The following is a 14,384-nucleotide window of genomic DNA, read 5'->3' as shown; positions in this document are numbered from 1 at the left end:
GGGACCGCCCCTGAGTGTGTATAATATAACCTGTTTTTTCCTATCTTTCAGGATACATCGGAGGCATTACAGAATGCTGTAGATAAGCCCCTGATGCCGGTGACCTTAGTTTAGAGACCATTTTTAGGGTGACATATTCCCTTTAAATAATTAAAAACCTGGACATGATTGGTGTCAGTGAACTCGTAATGACCTGGAGAATCATAATGGCAGGTCAGTTTTAGCAAACATGGAAAAAAAAAACTGTGGAATTGCACTTTTTTTTGCAATTTCACCGCCCTTGGAATTTGTTGCCCGTTTTCCAGTACACGATATGTTAAAACCAATGGGGTTTGTTAAAAAGTACAACTTATTCCTCAAAAAACAAGCCGTCACATGGCAATATTGACAGAAAAATAAAAAAGTTATGGCACTGGGAAGATGGGGGAACAAAAAACCAAAATGCAAAAATGGAAAATGGCCTGGGGGTTAATCAAAGCTTGCTCCTAGCAGTAGCATCTTTTCTTGTACGTGGTGGTGGGGGAGTTTCTCCACCTTCTTTTGTCTGACAGTCTGTGAAAATTGCACCACACTCTGATGTAGACTTAGTGCGGTCCACCTTTTTTCACGTACCTATAGACTTGTATTGATCCGACGCTCGAATCAGAATTGGACAAGTCCCCGCCATTTTCCGTGAACTGCTCAGGCCACCAAAAATCAAAAGGTATGTAAATGGTCCCACTGGCTGTCACAGCCACGAGCGCTATTTGTAGCAATCGTATAAGAAAAATCGGAAGTCTGAATGAGCCCTTACCTGCCTTTTCCTGAACTCCTCTCAGCTGATCTATGATCAGAGCAGCTCCCCTTTGATGTGGTCTGTGGTCATAAATCAACAGAGAGGACCCCATAAGGTTATAAACGTCCTACCAGAATGAGCTCACTGACGGAGTCTTCGTTAATCTCATTTAGCAACCAGCAATGAGCAGGGAAAAAGCCTTAAAAGCAAAATGCTGCAACATTTTTAATGAACCTGAATTGTTAAATTAATGGATTTCTGCATAGAAATGTTAAGTAAAATAAATCCCCCTAAAGTGTCCAGATCCTTTAATCAGATTATAAATAAATGTTCTCTAATAAAACATGAAGCCGACACTTCCAGGGTCACGTACTCGGGTCACCGCTTCACAACCTAGCACACAAGTACAGTAATATAACACTTGTGAAGCTTACGGAGAGGATACAAACTTTTTTCCCCTTTTTTTTTTTTTACAAAAAATACAGTATATGTCCACTGTATATACACGAATAACCACGATGGCGGCATTTAAAGAACTCGAAGACACAATAGGAATGAAACATCTCAGTCAATGGTGGACATTTCTCCGCATGAGTTCAAAGGAATCATTGAACAATGGGGCCGTTAGCTATGCCATTCAATATTTTCAATTAAGGACTTATCAAATATGGGAGCGGGGACCTGATTATGATGGCCAACACTACCAAAGTTTTAATATAAAAAAATTTACAAATATAAAAGCGGCTTCATTGTTATATTTGATGGCTGCATAGCTTTAACCAGTTCAAGACCGAGTGGGAACATTATTGCTTTGTTTTTGTTTTTTGTAAATGCGTCAAAGGCCTAAGAAAAAAATTCTCATTCGGATATTGAAATTTAATTTATTTTTTTCACAATACGTGGAGACTTTTTATGCTATTTTCATACAGGAGCTATGCAAAATTTCCTGAGCTTCTGGCTTACCAGTCGCGGCGTTTGATTTGCAGGCCTAACACGACACCTATATGGCGCACAGGTGACATCTCACCAGCCCAGCTAATTATAATATAAGCTTAGGAGGGTAAGTAAATTCACGTAGCTCCGGTTCACGGCCAGAGAGCACTGATCAAGACCCAGGCTCCGCTCATCTCTACAAATTACCACTAAAATATGTACGAAATTTTCGTCCCTTTGCCATAACAATTATTTTTTATATATGGGACATTTTTTTTTCCAAACAGTGAGAGCAATTTGACTCAACTTCCATGCGATATTGTGCAGTTGCTATACTATGCAGTGACGTTTTACAACGTCACTGTAGAGTAACATGTGGACTGCCCGGTGTGGAAGTAGCTAATAAAACGGATCATAAAAGTTATGGTGTATCCTGGCCTTATGCTCTCACTTAAAACAGAAATATCCCAAATTATGTTTTATTTCAACATGTGAAGTGCTTCAGGGTTGTGAAATAACTCCAAGTACCTGAATGAGATGATCACAGTGACCGCGGCACAGGTGAGAATAATCCCATACATATCATTTACGCTGTTGTTTTTCTATTTGGCTATACTACGCGACTCCAGGAAAATTGGCTGAATGATACTTTTAGGAAGGCTTGAAATCTGACTAGGTTCTCCTGGCCTACACAGGACTAAATGTCTACCGCACACAGAAATCCGATGCTTTACGCTCAACATATTTAATACAGGCACGACAATGTTACACAGGCGCCCACCTTTTTAGAAATAACACAGAGCTGCTCCGCTGGAAGATATTCAAATGGGAAAACAAATCGCCAGTTAAAGTTTCCCTCACCGTCCAGTGACCGATAGTGCACATCTGTTTTCTGCTTATTTTCTTCATTGCCAGGAATCCAACTGAAAATAATATGCAAACATATTTGGGTTTTGTGTGACCTCGATAACTGGCGCTTTCGGTACCTTCCAAAAAGTCTGTACTGAATACGAGCTTTGAGTGTGTGTGTGTAAAAGTGGCCAGCTCAGCCTTATTTCACATACAGATCTTTACAGATCAGCCATGAAATCGAGTAACGAGTAAAGGAAGCTCAAGTCTGTGGAGTCGGGACTGGCGTGATCTCCGATAGCCGGCGCTCATCTGGTGCTCATTTAGCCAGAGTAAACAAAAAAATCCTGCCCCATTAGGAATCAGTGTTGGTCCTTTCACGTCATTATCGGTTACTTCATTCACTGCACCTTTGGAGTACAGAATACTCACTTATATAGGAAGATTTATCACCCACCATTCAAGCAAGAAGAAGAAAAGGATCTTAAAGATAAGGTGTTATCAAAAAAATATTTATTATAGTGTATTAAAAAAAAAATATATATATATATATATATATATATATATATATATATATATATATATATATATATATATATATATATATATCTATCTATATCCAATAGGCGATGTCACAGCTCTCTTCCACACTTTCCTTTTACAATGACCCAGTACATGCTCATTAAATGCTCAGAGTAGGAGTCGAAGATAGGCTCTAGTGGCAAATGTGGAAAAAAAAATAATATATATATATATATATATATATATATATATATATATATATATCTCGTGTGTATATATATATATATATATATATATATATATATATATATATATATATATATATTTATACACACACACGATATATATACACACATGATATATATATATTTTTTTTTTTCCATCAAATTTTTTTTGTGAATCAAAGAATTTTTATTTCTTCATTTTGTCTCAAGCCATGATTAAGACATCAAGTCGAAACGCGTCGGAATAACGCTGCCACTCCATGAACTCTTTGTGCATGATGCTGTAAGATAAATTTTAGCTTTCATTTTTCTTGCATGGTTTACCATAATAACTATTTTTAAAATGAACAAAAACTAACATTTTTTACTTCAAAATTCCTGCTGGATTCATCGTATCTTTTTCTATGGACTGTGCTCTAGTTTCCATGCAGGAACAGATGAGAGGTAGCGGAGTTTCAGGTGAGCTGACTATTTGCGTGTTTTTGCATTGTAAGTAGCGGGTGATTTCTGAAAAATTACTGAGCATGGTTACCATGCAGCAATCACTTTAGAGGCAGCCAAACATGAGCAGCTCTCTCAATGTATTCTTATGCCAATCAAACTTGGTCCTCATTTTTGAGGATTCCATTACAAATGAATGGAGAGAGACAAGCATGTGTGGCCACTAGTGCTGAGCGAACGTGCTCGGATAAGGCGTTATCCGAGCATGCTCGTGTGGTAACCAAGTGACTTTGGTGTGCTCAAATGATATGTTAGGAGACCCCGCAGCTGCAAGTCTCGCTGCTGTTTGACACCCACAACATTTGCAGGGATTGTTTGACAAACAGGCAATCACTGCATGTGTTGTGGCGGTCAAAAGGCCACGGGGACTGGAACATATTATTCGAGCACGCCGTATCACTCTGTTAGCACAGATCTGGGGTTAGAAGATCACTACATATTCTGAATGACAGATCTTCCATTTAGCCTATGCGTTTGTGTCCCATCTTAAATGGATTTGGTTTCCTTTGTTGCCGAAGAGGTTAACGACTAGTCATGAGCGAATATACTCGTTACTTGAGATTTCCCGAGCACGCTCGGGTGTCCTCAGAGTATTTTTTAGTGCTCGGAGATTTAGTTTTCATCGCCTCAGCTGAATGCTTTACATCTGTTAGCCAGCATAAGTACATGTGGGGGTTGCCTGGTTGCTATGGAATCCTCACATGTAATCAAGCTGGCTAGTAGCTGTAAATCATCCAGCTGCGGGGAAGAAAACAATCTCCGAGCACTAAAAAAATTATCGGAGGATATTCACTCATCACTATTAACGACCCTTTCTATGCTGGTCAGAAACTCGGAGCTCCATTTAAGCCACTTCTGAACTGGTCATTATGTCTCCCTATAAAATGTGGCCAAACCTTCTCTTCCTTGCCAGTGAAAGCTTTGCTTCCTAGCCTCCTTGGAAACATGGTGCTGAATTAGAGATCGTTGTTGCTGCTGGAGATTGTTGTTTGCTGTTTTTGGATGTATGCTTTCCTCATTGTCCTATTTCTATTTGGTTGGTACATGCCTATCCCTCCCTATATACCTTTCTACCTTTGGTACATATTTGGTGCATATTTGTTGCTTTCTGTTATCCCTGTCTATCTTACGTGTTGATACACTAGCATTTCTGTCCCAGGCGTCATGGGGGAGGGGACAGCTTAGGGAATATCAGGAGAACAGGCTGGGGGCCCAAACCACCTCACCTTTAGAGGTACATTTGGGAGCAGGGATAGTTAAGGCCCCAGTCCAAGGGTCGGTTCAGGGACCCTTTCCCTAATCACAAACAGTCGCAGGGTGTCAGGAATCCCTTGAGTGCAGTCAAGTGTCAAGAAAATTATATTTTTCGGACACAACCCAATCAAGTTCCCTCTCCACTTCCCAAACACAGGATAAGAACGTACCCCTTGACGTAGATATCGCTCATTTCTTCTCCAGTAATACTCTTCTCATCGAGCAGCACGTCTTTTGTGTTCCAAACAATCACGCGGAGCACGTAGCTACACAAAGCACAACATGTTATAGTTCTCTCCATACACAATTTAAAGACCGCTGACCTCCATATACAAAAGACAAGAAGTAGGCAAGAAGCAAAGGCTTGCAGAAATTATCTAAAATCAATGGGCAGTAGTTACAGTTTCTGAATCTTATGGTAGAAAACTCATTAGGAAAAATACTAGGCGACATCTTATAGGCATAGGCGGCCATAAACAAAAAGATGTAGATCCACGTAGCTGACTTTGCATGCCATTTCTCAGGATACAGGAAAGAGTAGTATAAAGCAATCCTGGAAATACAATGTAGGATCTGGAGAAGATGAGTAAACGGATAATCCAAATGCAGATATTATTACACAACTTACTTTTTAGCTTTGCGAGGTGCAATATTAAACGGTGGTCCGGGAAGTCCCAAGTTTTTGGGGAAAACATCTACCCACATTTCCAGTCTCCCCTTTAAGAAGAAAAAATAAATAAGAAAAAAAAGGTAGTATATCCACCTAAATAAATATGTATGTTATATCATATATGTTTTAAATGCTTTATTTAATAAATTAATAGAACACATAAAAATAAAAAAAAATTGTAATGTATCTTATCAGAGAAATCTGCTGTGCGGGTTTCTCCTCCAGGACGGATCATTTATGTTCAAAGGTAAAATCTGTTTTCAGTGAATACATACAGTACTTTCCCATTACAGATATAGGAATTGGTGCTTTTCAAATGCTATAAAGAAGAGAGAATCGAGAGACATCCTGCTACAAGTTCTCCTAAAACCACAATTACAGTTCTCCATAGAACTTTATGAGCACCAACTGTTCCTATATCTCTATAACTAGAAGAGAAGAGAGATTTTACCCGAGAATTGAGAATTTTGAGGGTGAAAGATAAATCTAGGAGGAGGAGGCGGCAGATTTTGCTAATAAAATATATTACAAAGTTTAATATTTTCACATTGATTTATGAAAATAATTTAACACAATGATTACTCTTTAAGTAACATTTTAATTCTATGATGTATGTATTTCTTTTCTTTCTATAGTTTACAGTGAAAGACCACTGCGCCACGGGTTCTATAGGCGGCTGTAGAGGTTGCATTCAGACAAGAATTTAATGAGGTTTGAGGCCACTGTGGAAAAAATGGGCCCCCGATCCCAATTCAGGGACTCCATATTGCAGACAGATACCACCAAATCAGCCATAAGCCATGCACATATGTGGGTGCCTCGCTTGTTCTAAGCTGCAAAGGATCCCAAACACCATCATGAAAGGCAGATAAAGGCTGTCGAGTCCCAACGTGGCAGGAACCCCAGGCTTTACCCAAAATTAGAGCTAGTGTTCTTCCCTTTTATATGGGGACAAAGGAATATTCATGGCCAGGATGTTGGAAAAGGGACGGACAGATGGTGGCATCCATCCATTCATTCCTTCTTCAACATCCTGGCCATAAACATAACCTTTTTTCACAAATATAAAAAGGAAGAACTTTAGTTATTTGGGAAAATTGTGCTCACCTTAAGGCCGGCTTCACACTTGCGAGTTTTACGGACGTAAGAGCGCAGAAACTACGTCCGTAAAACTCGCAAAACAAACGGCACAATTATTCTCTATGCCCCCGCTCCTATCTGCCGTATTAAACTGATCAGTATTATACGGCTTTCTACGGCTCGAGATCATAAGAGGACGCCCTCTGCTGGTTGTCCTCATACGAACTCGAGCCTGGGAGCTTTCTAGGAAAGTTCCCACGATCTAGGAACAGCCAGCAGAGGGCGCCTCACCGCAAATGCAGGTAAATATAGGTCAATGACCTACTTTACCTACATTCTCCGGGGTTTTGCAGACATGAGCAACGTTGCATTAGCAGAGCTCGTGTCTGCAAAATATTTTAACCCCTTCAGATGGATTTACATCGTTGGACTTTACAGATCTGCGGAAGGTAAGGATATTGTTGGTTTATTATGTTTTTTTGTTACAGAACAAGGGTCTTCAGTCATTGGATTGGGCGTTCAATAAAATATTACAACAACCTTTGTTTTTATTTCATTAAAATAATTTTTAATAATGTGTTTGTGTATTTTTTAACCCTTTACTAGTATTGGATTAATAATGGATAGGTGTCATAATTGACGCCTCTCCATTATTAATTTGGCTTAATGTCACCTTACAATAGCAAGGTGGCATTAACCCTTCATTACCCCATATCCAACCGCTACACGGGAATGGGAAGAGAGTGGCCAAGTGCCAGAATAGGCGCATCTTCCAGATGTGCCTTTTCTGGGGTGGCTGGGGGCAGGTGTTTTTAGCCAGGGGGGGGTCAATAACCGTGGACCCTCTCCAGGCTATTAATATCTGCCCTCAGTCAATGGCTTTACTACTCTGGCGGAGAAAATTGTGCGGGAGCCCACGCCAATTTTTTCCGCCATTTAACCCCTTAATTTACTAGCTAGAACGGCCAAATTTTGCATAGACACACTACTAACATTAGTAGTGTGGAATATGCAAAAAAAAATGGGGATATGAGATGGTTTACTGTATGTAAACCAGGTCTCATATCATGTCGGGTTTTAGGAAGGAGAAAGCAAAAGCCGGTAATTCAATTACCGGCTCTCTGCTACATCGCGCTGGATGAAATATTAATAAATATAAATATATATATATATATATATATATATATATATATATATATATATATATATATATATATATATATATATATATATATATATATATATATATATATATATATATATATATATATATATACACACATACATATATATATATACATATACACACACACAGTATATGGGTTTTTTTTTTTACACATGGATCCCTTGCATAGCCGTATGTCGGTTTTGCAAGCCTGCGATAAAAACACGCAGTACGGATGACATACGGATTACATACGGAGGATGCCATGCGCAAAAAAACGCTGAAACACCCTGCCTACGGAGGAGCTACGGAGCACTATTTTCAGGACTTTTCAGCGTATTACGGCCGTAATATACGGACCGTATTTTCATACGCTGAATGTGAAGCCGGCCTAAATGTCTGATATGTTGGTTATATCCTCTAAACACAGGGGACAAGACTTGGCTTCATAATCCTATAAAAGGTGGCCGTGAACGGCCATCTACAGAGGCTCTAAGGAGTGAACTGGATGACACCTGCGCGTGATTGTCATGGTAACAAAAAAAACACATGAAACCAGAAAAGGCTAACCAGTAACAACACAGAGGAAACCAGACTCACTTGTGAAAGGTTCGGTTGGAAGGTGCTATATAATGTCCGAGTTTCAACATGTTCTGGAACAAGACCCTGGCCTCGCAGAATATAGAGCGCGAGTCTCTCCTTGGCAGGTCCGAGGTGCTGATGTATTTTCTTGTTCGCCTCTACATAAAACATTATGATAATCTGCTATTAATAATCAGATTATTGAATTACACATGTTCTGTTCTATGTCTGTAGGACTTTACAGTCAGGACCCTGTTAAAGTGAACAGCTTGGACCCAGGAAAGAAATATATCTTTGCACCGTGTTAGCCAGTAAATAGAAAAATATTTAGAGTTGAGAGTCCTCAGTGGTTGATACCTTTTAATGGCTAACTGAAAAGATGGTAACAAATTGCAAGCTTTCGAGACTACACAGGTCTCTTCACAGACCTGATGAAGAGACCTGTGTAGTCTCGAAAGCTTGCAATTTGTTACCATCTTTTCAGTTAGCCATTAAAAGGTATCAACCACCCAGCTTGGACCCAGAAGTTTTCTTGAACCTTGCGTTTCTAGGATCTCTCTATATTCCTGGCGTATTACAGGTCAGTTACGCTAATATTTGGCACAGTAAGGCAGCTGTTACATTGGCTATTCAAGCTTTGCTAGTGATGTCAGTCCACTGTCACATCCAATAAATATCCCCTATTCCCAAGGATGTCAATCAGGATATAGGGAAACGAGGATGCCCTTCTCAGCGAGCTCATCGGGAAAGGGATCCCTTCTCAGTGAGCTCGCCTGGTTATTGGCCTTGCCGACAGATACGTCCCTTCTGCAGCTTGATCTGGTTTCTAATAAATCATTTGAGCATGGATGTTGTCTTCTATCTTCCCATTGCCATTCAATAACCCCTGGCATCCCAGACGGCGGCCGGAACTGCGCAGCTATGGAGCTGCACAGCATGCTCCATCGACCGTATGGTGCACATATGCCACATATTGAAATCAAGAGGGTGGATGTGCAGTACCCGGCCCGTCATTGATGACCTTATCCTAAGGCGAAAGTACCGGACAGCCCCTTTAAGTGTTTTATAAAAATGGTCATTCTGCCTTCACACCAATCGTGAGGTAGTAAGGCATGTTTACATCGCTATACTTGCTGCAGTATTATGTCCAATTAGAATTTTTTTTTTTAATCAAACAGCAAGAAATAGCCTTTGATGCGGGCTCACAAGCTGAGCCTGCGTTTTTCCTGTACTTCATGGCTGGCACTCACAGGAGATCGCAATTTTTGCTGTACATAGTAGTGCTGAAGCTCTGTGTATAGCACAGGCAATCGGATAGGTAAAAAAAGAAAATAAATATTGCCAAAATGTATTTAACACAAAAGCCGCATTTAAACAGCAAGTTATTTTCTGATGATAAAGGAAAGTTATGTCCAGACTTTTAGACACATTCTTCATTAAATGAATGTATGAATGTATCAATTCTGAATAAACAATAACAGGCCCATTATATCTGATCGCAATGAGACATAGTACAGATTCTAGATTAGTGGACTCTGGACTATCAGAGCTCAGGTGGCTCACCGCAGTCCTCCAATGAATACTCCCGTCCTGAAAAGGTGGCTTTTGTTCCATTATCCGAATACACTGGCGGGGGAACAGATTTAAATCGGGCGACGTTCTGCAAGATCTCTGTGGGTTTTTGCTGATCTCTCCACTGATTAAGCCCCGTTCTGTAAAATAAAGAGGATGAAGAAAATTACATTTACAACCAATTCTTTACAAATCACCATCAGTGAAGCTCAGCCACAATAGTATTGTACATGGAGCACGAGCTTCATACTTTCTCCATAATACTATGATGAACTATTCCAAGTCCAGGAAGCCTGCAGTCCTTACAGCCTCATATCAGACTTGATCCAATTCCTGAAGAACAACTCAAGTACAGTAAAGGGTTACCCATGATGCGCGACAAACAACTGGATAAGACAAAAATGGCCGCTTTTTCCAAACACTTGTCAACTGAAGTGAAGCTGAGCTGCAATTCCACAGGTATAGACAAGTGTGACGCTGACTTTGGAAGAAAGACGTCAAGTTTTTTTGTCATCAACACCCCTTCATATTTATTATACCACTAAAGAATAGTCATAATACATGAAGTATCACATTACTTTACTAAGGAACATCACTAACACATTAATGATGGAATATTTACAAGTGTTCCTTTCATTCATGAAATAGCAACAGAAGCATCAATCATATGCATAGATCCCTATTATCTACCTATCATATCTGTCCAAGCCTAAAATGCGGTGTTGATTAATTCCTAGAAGAGTAACTAAACGTTTGTTAACTTTTTTATATGTTGTTCTTTTAATTGCAAGCAGATCAGAGGAGGTCTGTGTCTTAAGACCTCCATCGATTTCTCAAAAATCAACTGAGGCACGCCCAGGCTCAGCAGACAGGAGTGCCCAGGCTCAGCAGACAGATCTGAGAACTAATGCAATAGAGAGCCTGTGGACTATAGTTTCTACTTCACCCGTACTTAAATCTGTGTGCGCTTCTGTCTCCTCAACTGTTTATGGTTGTGTCCCGATTTCCCATGATGGAAGCTGACAAAGCAAAGAATAATCGGACATTCGGACATGTTGAATTTCAACATACCCAATATATTGTTCTAAAAGGAGATAAGCCAACACCAGAAGTGTGACCTTAGAACAGGTATGCACCAAATATGGCCCACCGGAACCATGTGGCCTGCCGAAGGAGGTTGTGCGGCCTATGGAGCGGTCCGGGAGAAGCCGGTCCCTTCCTCATTTGAACACTGTATTGCACCGGGACTGGGACAGAGCAGAGCGCCTGGCAGCCAGATGTGATGACATCAGCACGCTACTGACCATCACACTGTTGTTGGTGCTGAGGCTGCAGAACTGGTGAAGACCCGGCGGCCACTGGTAAGTGCTCCGTGGAGGAGTTTAGAATGAAATGTGCTTTCATTTTAGAGGAGGGTGCTGGGGAAGGAAAGAGTTGTGGTGCATTATGGGGCAATTGGAGGATTGTGAAAGGGGGCATTGTATGGCGAACGGCAGTGAGGACATTATGCAGAGAGGCACTGTGGGGGAGATATGGAAGGTGGCAGTTTGGGGTGATGTTTTGTGCAGGGAACACGATAAGGCTTCTTTTACACTCACCGGGTTTTTTTGAGGTCGGTTATTGAGGGCAGTATCGCCGCCATTTTCAAGGTCTGACGCAATATCGGACGGCAAAAAACTTGCGGATGGCCGTTTTTCAGGTTCCCAATACTATAGCAAAAGTATTGGGAAAAAAACGGCGGTCCGCAAAACCGGAAGTCACAGCGCACCGCAAAAACAACCTTCCGTTGTTTTTGCGGCCCCATTGATTTACAATGGGGGCCGTGTCCGTAAGCCGTGAAATATATTGAGCAAAGTCAATATTTTTTCACGGCCGTAAATACGGCCCTCTCGGCCTTGGGGCCGCAAAAACGGGTTGAAAAAACACAGCAAGTGTAAAACAAGCCCAAGGAACATTTATTTATTAAGTGGCAGCATTTTGATATATGGGGCAGTATAATGATGCTTTTATTTTTAAAGAACATCATATCAGGAAGTGCTGCTGAAAAGGGAAATCTGCAGAGACGAGCTTTGGGCGTAGAATCTCAACACCGCGTCTGGAGAAAATGGAGAAGAAAAGAATGAGAATGACTCCAATCAGAGAAGATGTTGTCTATAAAAGATACCTGGATGTAAATGTTTATTTGTGATCTGGACTATGTCTCACCAGTACTGTGGTTTCTTAATGATCTGCAGTCTGATGATGACTGAAAACAAAAACTCTCAGTCTCTCCTTACTATTGTTAAGGACACATTGGGAATTATAGGTTCACGAGTACAATTGTAAATGGGGCTGACCTAATGTTGCAATTGATCGCTCTACTAAACTTGCTGCTATATTCACGCATTGACAGTGGTTCCGGTGCTGCATTCATGCACCGACAGTGGTTCCAGCACTGCATTCGCGCACCGACAGTGGTTCTGATTTTTTACACATGCTTCATGGCTGTGGTAAAATTTAAAAGTCCTCAAACCTTAGAGATTTGAGATTATGAGAAGCAGAAACTCTCCAAATTCTCTTCAAATAATGAAAACTTTGTTCTGGTGATGTATTAAGTGTACTGATGGTGGTTCTGGTGATGTATTCATGTAAATATATAAAAAATTATAAAAAATTTTCTGCCCTTGAGCTTGCCATTCTGAACCAAGGTGACCCTTGGACCAATAAATGTTGTGCACCCTTGCCTTAGAAAGTCATAGTTCCTACAATACCATGTCCAATTTATATAGGAGAGAACCCAAGCCATGCAACCCCTACATGAACATGTCCATGGTCAGAATTATTTAAGGAGGAGAAAGACCGCCACAAAATTATTCAGACTTACACACAGTACGTCTGTGGCAACCCACAATGGCTTCCAAACCGTGAAAGGAATCTGTTTTCCAAGTCTATTACGGTTTCTCCAACCTTTTCATCTCGTGTCAGAGCGTCATAATCATACACAGAGATCTTCAGATCTTTTTCTTGGGGTAAGTAGCAGCTCAGTTCATACATTCTGCAGGGACAAGAATTATAAAAAAAAAAAAAAAAGAAAAAGTTAATTAAAGAAAACATGTTTAGGTTACACAGGCTGAAAGGACTTTCCAAGACCAGGAACAGATTTAGATCTGAGATTGGGTTTTCTGCTCAGAAAGATTCTAGATTTAGAAGATCTGCTCTTCAGCCAAAATGCAAGTTTACCATATGATCCAAGAGAACGAAGAAGCAGAAAAATATGGTAAATAGGTGGGGAGTGCAGATTATAACAATGAGAATACTGAGTGTGGCCGCACTGACTGCCAGGAGGTTCTAATGAGCAATGTCTGCTCCCGATTATTGCAAAGAAATAGTAACTTTGACTATAGTTATAGAATAGTATATTAACTGCTATACTGTTTTTTAACAGAGCCACTTAAAATTGTGTGACTTCAATGAAAAATTAAAAAATGGAGAACTTTCTACAGATTTTAGCAGACAATGCCCCATAAAGTCATCAATCTCCACAATGGAAAAGCTGAGCTTTATCATTGTCATTACAGAAGAGCAGGTTTCATTTAAGAAGAGCTGTCCCTTTAACAGCTTATTTACATACCAAGAAAAACATGGATTTCTCGGGAATAAGATATGGGATCCAACATATAAAAGGTATAATTTTATTCAGCTTCCTATGACCTACATGCCCATATAGACGGCTTAGGAGGGTTGATCCTACTGACATAGGCCCTTTAAGGGGATAGAGATGAATAATATGTGCAGATTACATGGCAGGGTGGTCAGTTCAGGAGGTCTGTGTAGCGTACGAAGAAATGAAAAGTATCAGATAGGGGAAGGGGTGTCATTTTGTTGCTGCTGTGCACGTCACTATTGGGCTCCCCCCATAGGGAGGTCACAGACCACTAATCAATAACTTTGTTGTACTATCTAAATGTTAAATTTGGGTGAACGCTAAATAGACGTAAAAACCCAAGAGATGCAAACCATCCATGTAAAAAAAACAAAAACAAAAAACCCCCAAAAACAAAAAAACACAACCCACTTCGAGTCTAGCAGACTGAGACGTACATAGACCTCTCCCTGCCCAAGAACATCAAGAAAACAAAAGGAAGACCATAAGGAGACGTATAAGACGTACCTTCCAAAGACTGGATTTAGGGTGTTGGGCAGGTAGTTGTCCCGGTCCTCAATTACTTTTTTACTTAACGTAATTTTGATGTAAGGATCACACTGGAAGCAAACACA

At 40.3% G+C, this 14,384-nt stretch overlaps 1 protein-coding gene across 7 annotated transcripts in view; it reads right to left on the bottom strand.

Annotated features, from left to right (window-relative positions):
* The window catches only part of MYOF (myoferlin), a 176,146-nt gene that overhangs the window by 15,638 nt on the left and 146,124 nt on the right, over positions 1-14,384 (bottom strand). For all 7 annotated transcript variants that reach the window (XM_069753773.1, XM_069753775.1, XM_069753774.1 and 4 more), the window contains 7 exons: positions 14,278-14,369; positions 12,991-13,161; positions 10,119-10,267; positions 8,574-8,713; positions 5,687-5,775; positions 5,229-5,324; positions 2,490-2,631 (listed from right to left, as the gene is read on the bottom strand). In XM_069753773.1, the coding sequence (XP_069609874.1) occupies positions 2,490-2,631; positions 5,229-5,324; positions 5,687-5,775; positions 8,574-8,713; positions 10,119-10,267; positions 12,991-13,161; positions 14,278-14,369 (879 nt within the window). The remainder of the gene's footprint in view (positions 1-2,489; positions 2,632-5,228; positions 5,325-5,686; positions 5,776-8,573; positions 8,714-10,118; positions 10,268-12,990; positions 13,162-14,277; positions 14,370-14,384) is intronic.

The sequence above is a fragment of the Ranitomeya imitator genome, chromosome 2 (assembly GCF_032444005.1).
Source record: "Ranitomeya imitator isolate aRanImi1 chromosome 2, aRanImi1.pri, whole genome shotgun sequence".
Lineage (NCBI taxonomy): Eukaryota > Metazoa > Chordata > Amphibia > Anura > Dendrobatidae > Ranitomeya > Ranitomeya imitator.
The sequence above is the reverse complement of the archived record's forward strand: the minus strand, read 5'-3'. Positions and strand labels throughout refer to the sequence as shown.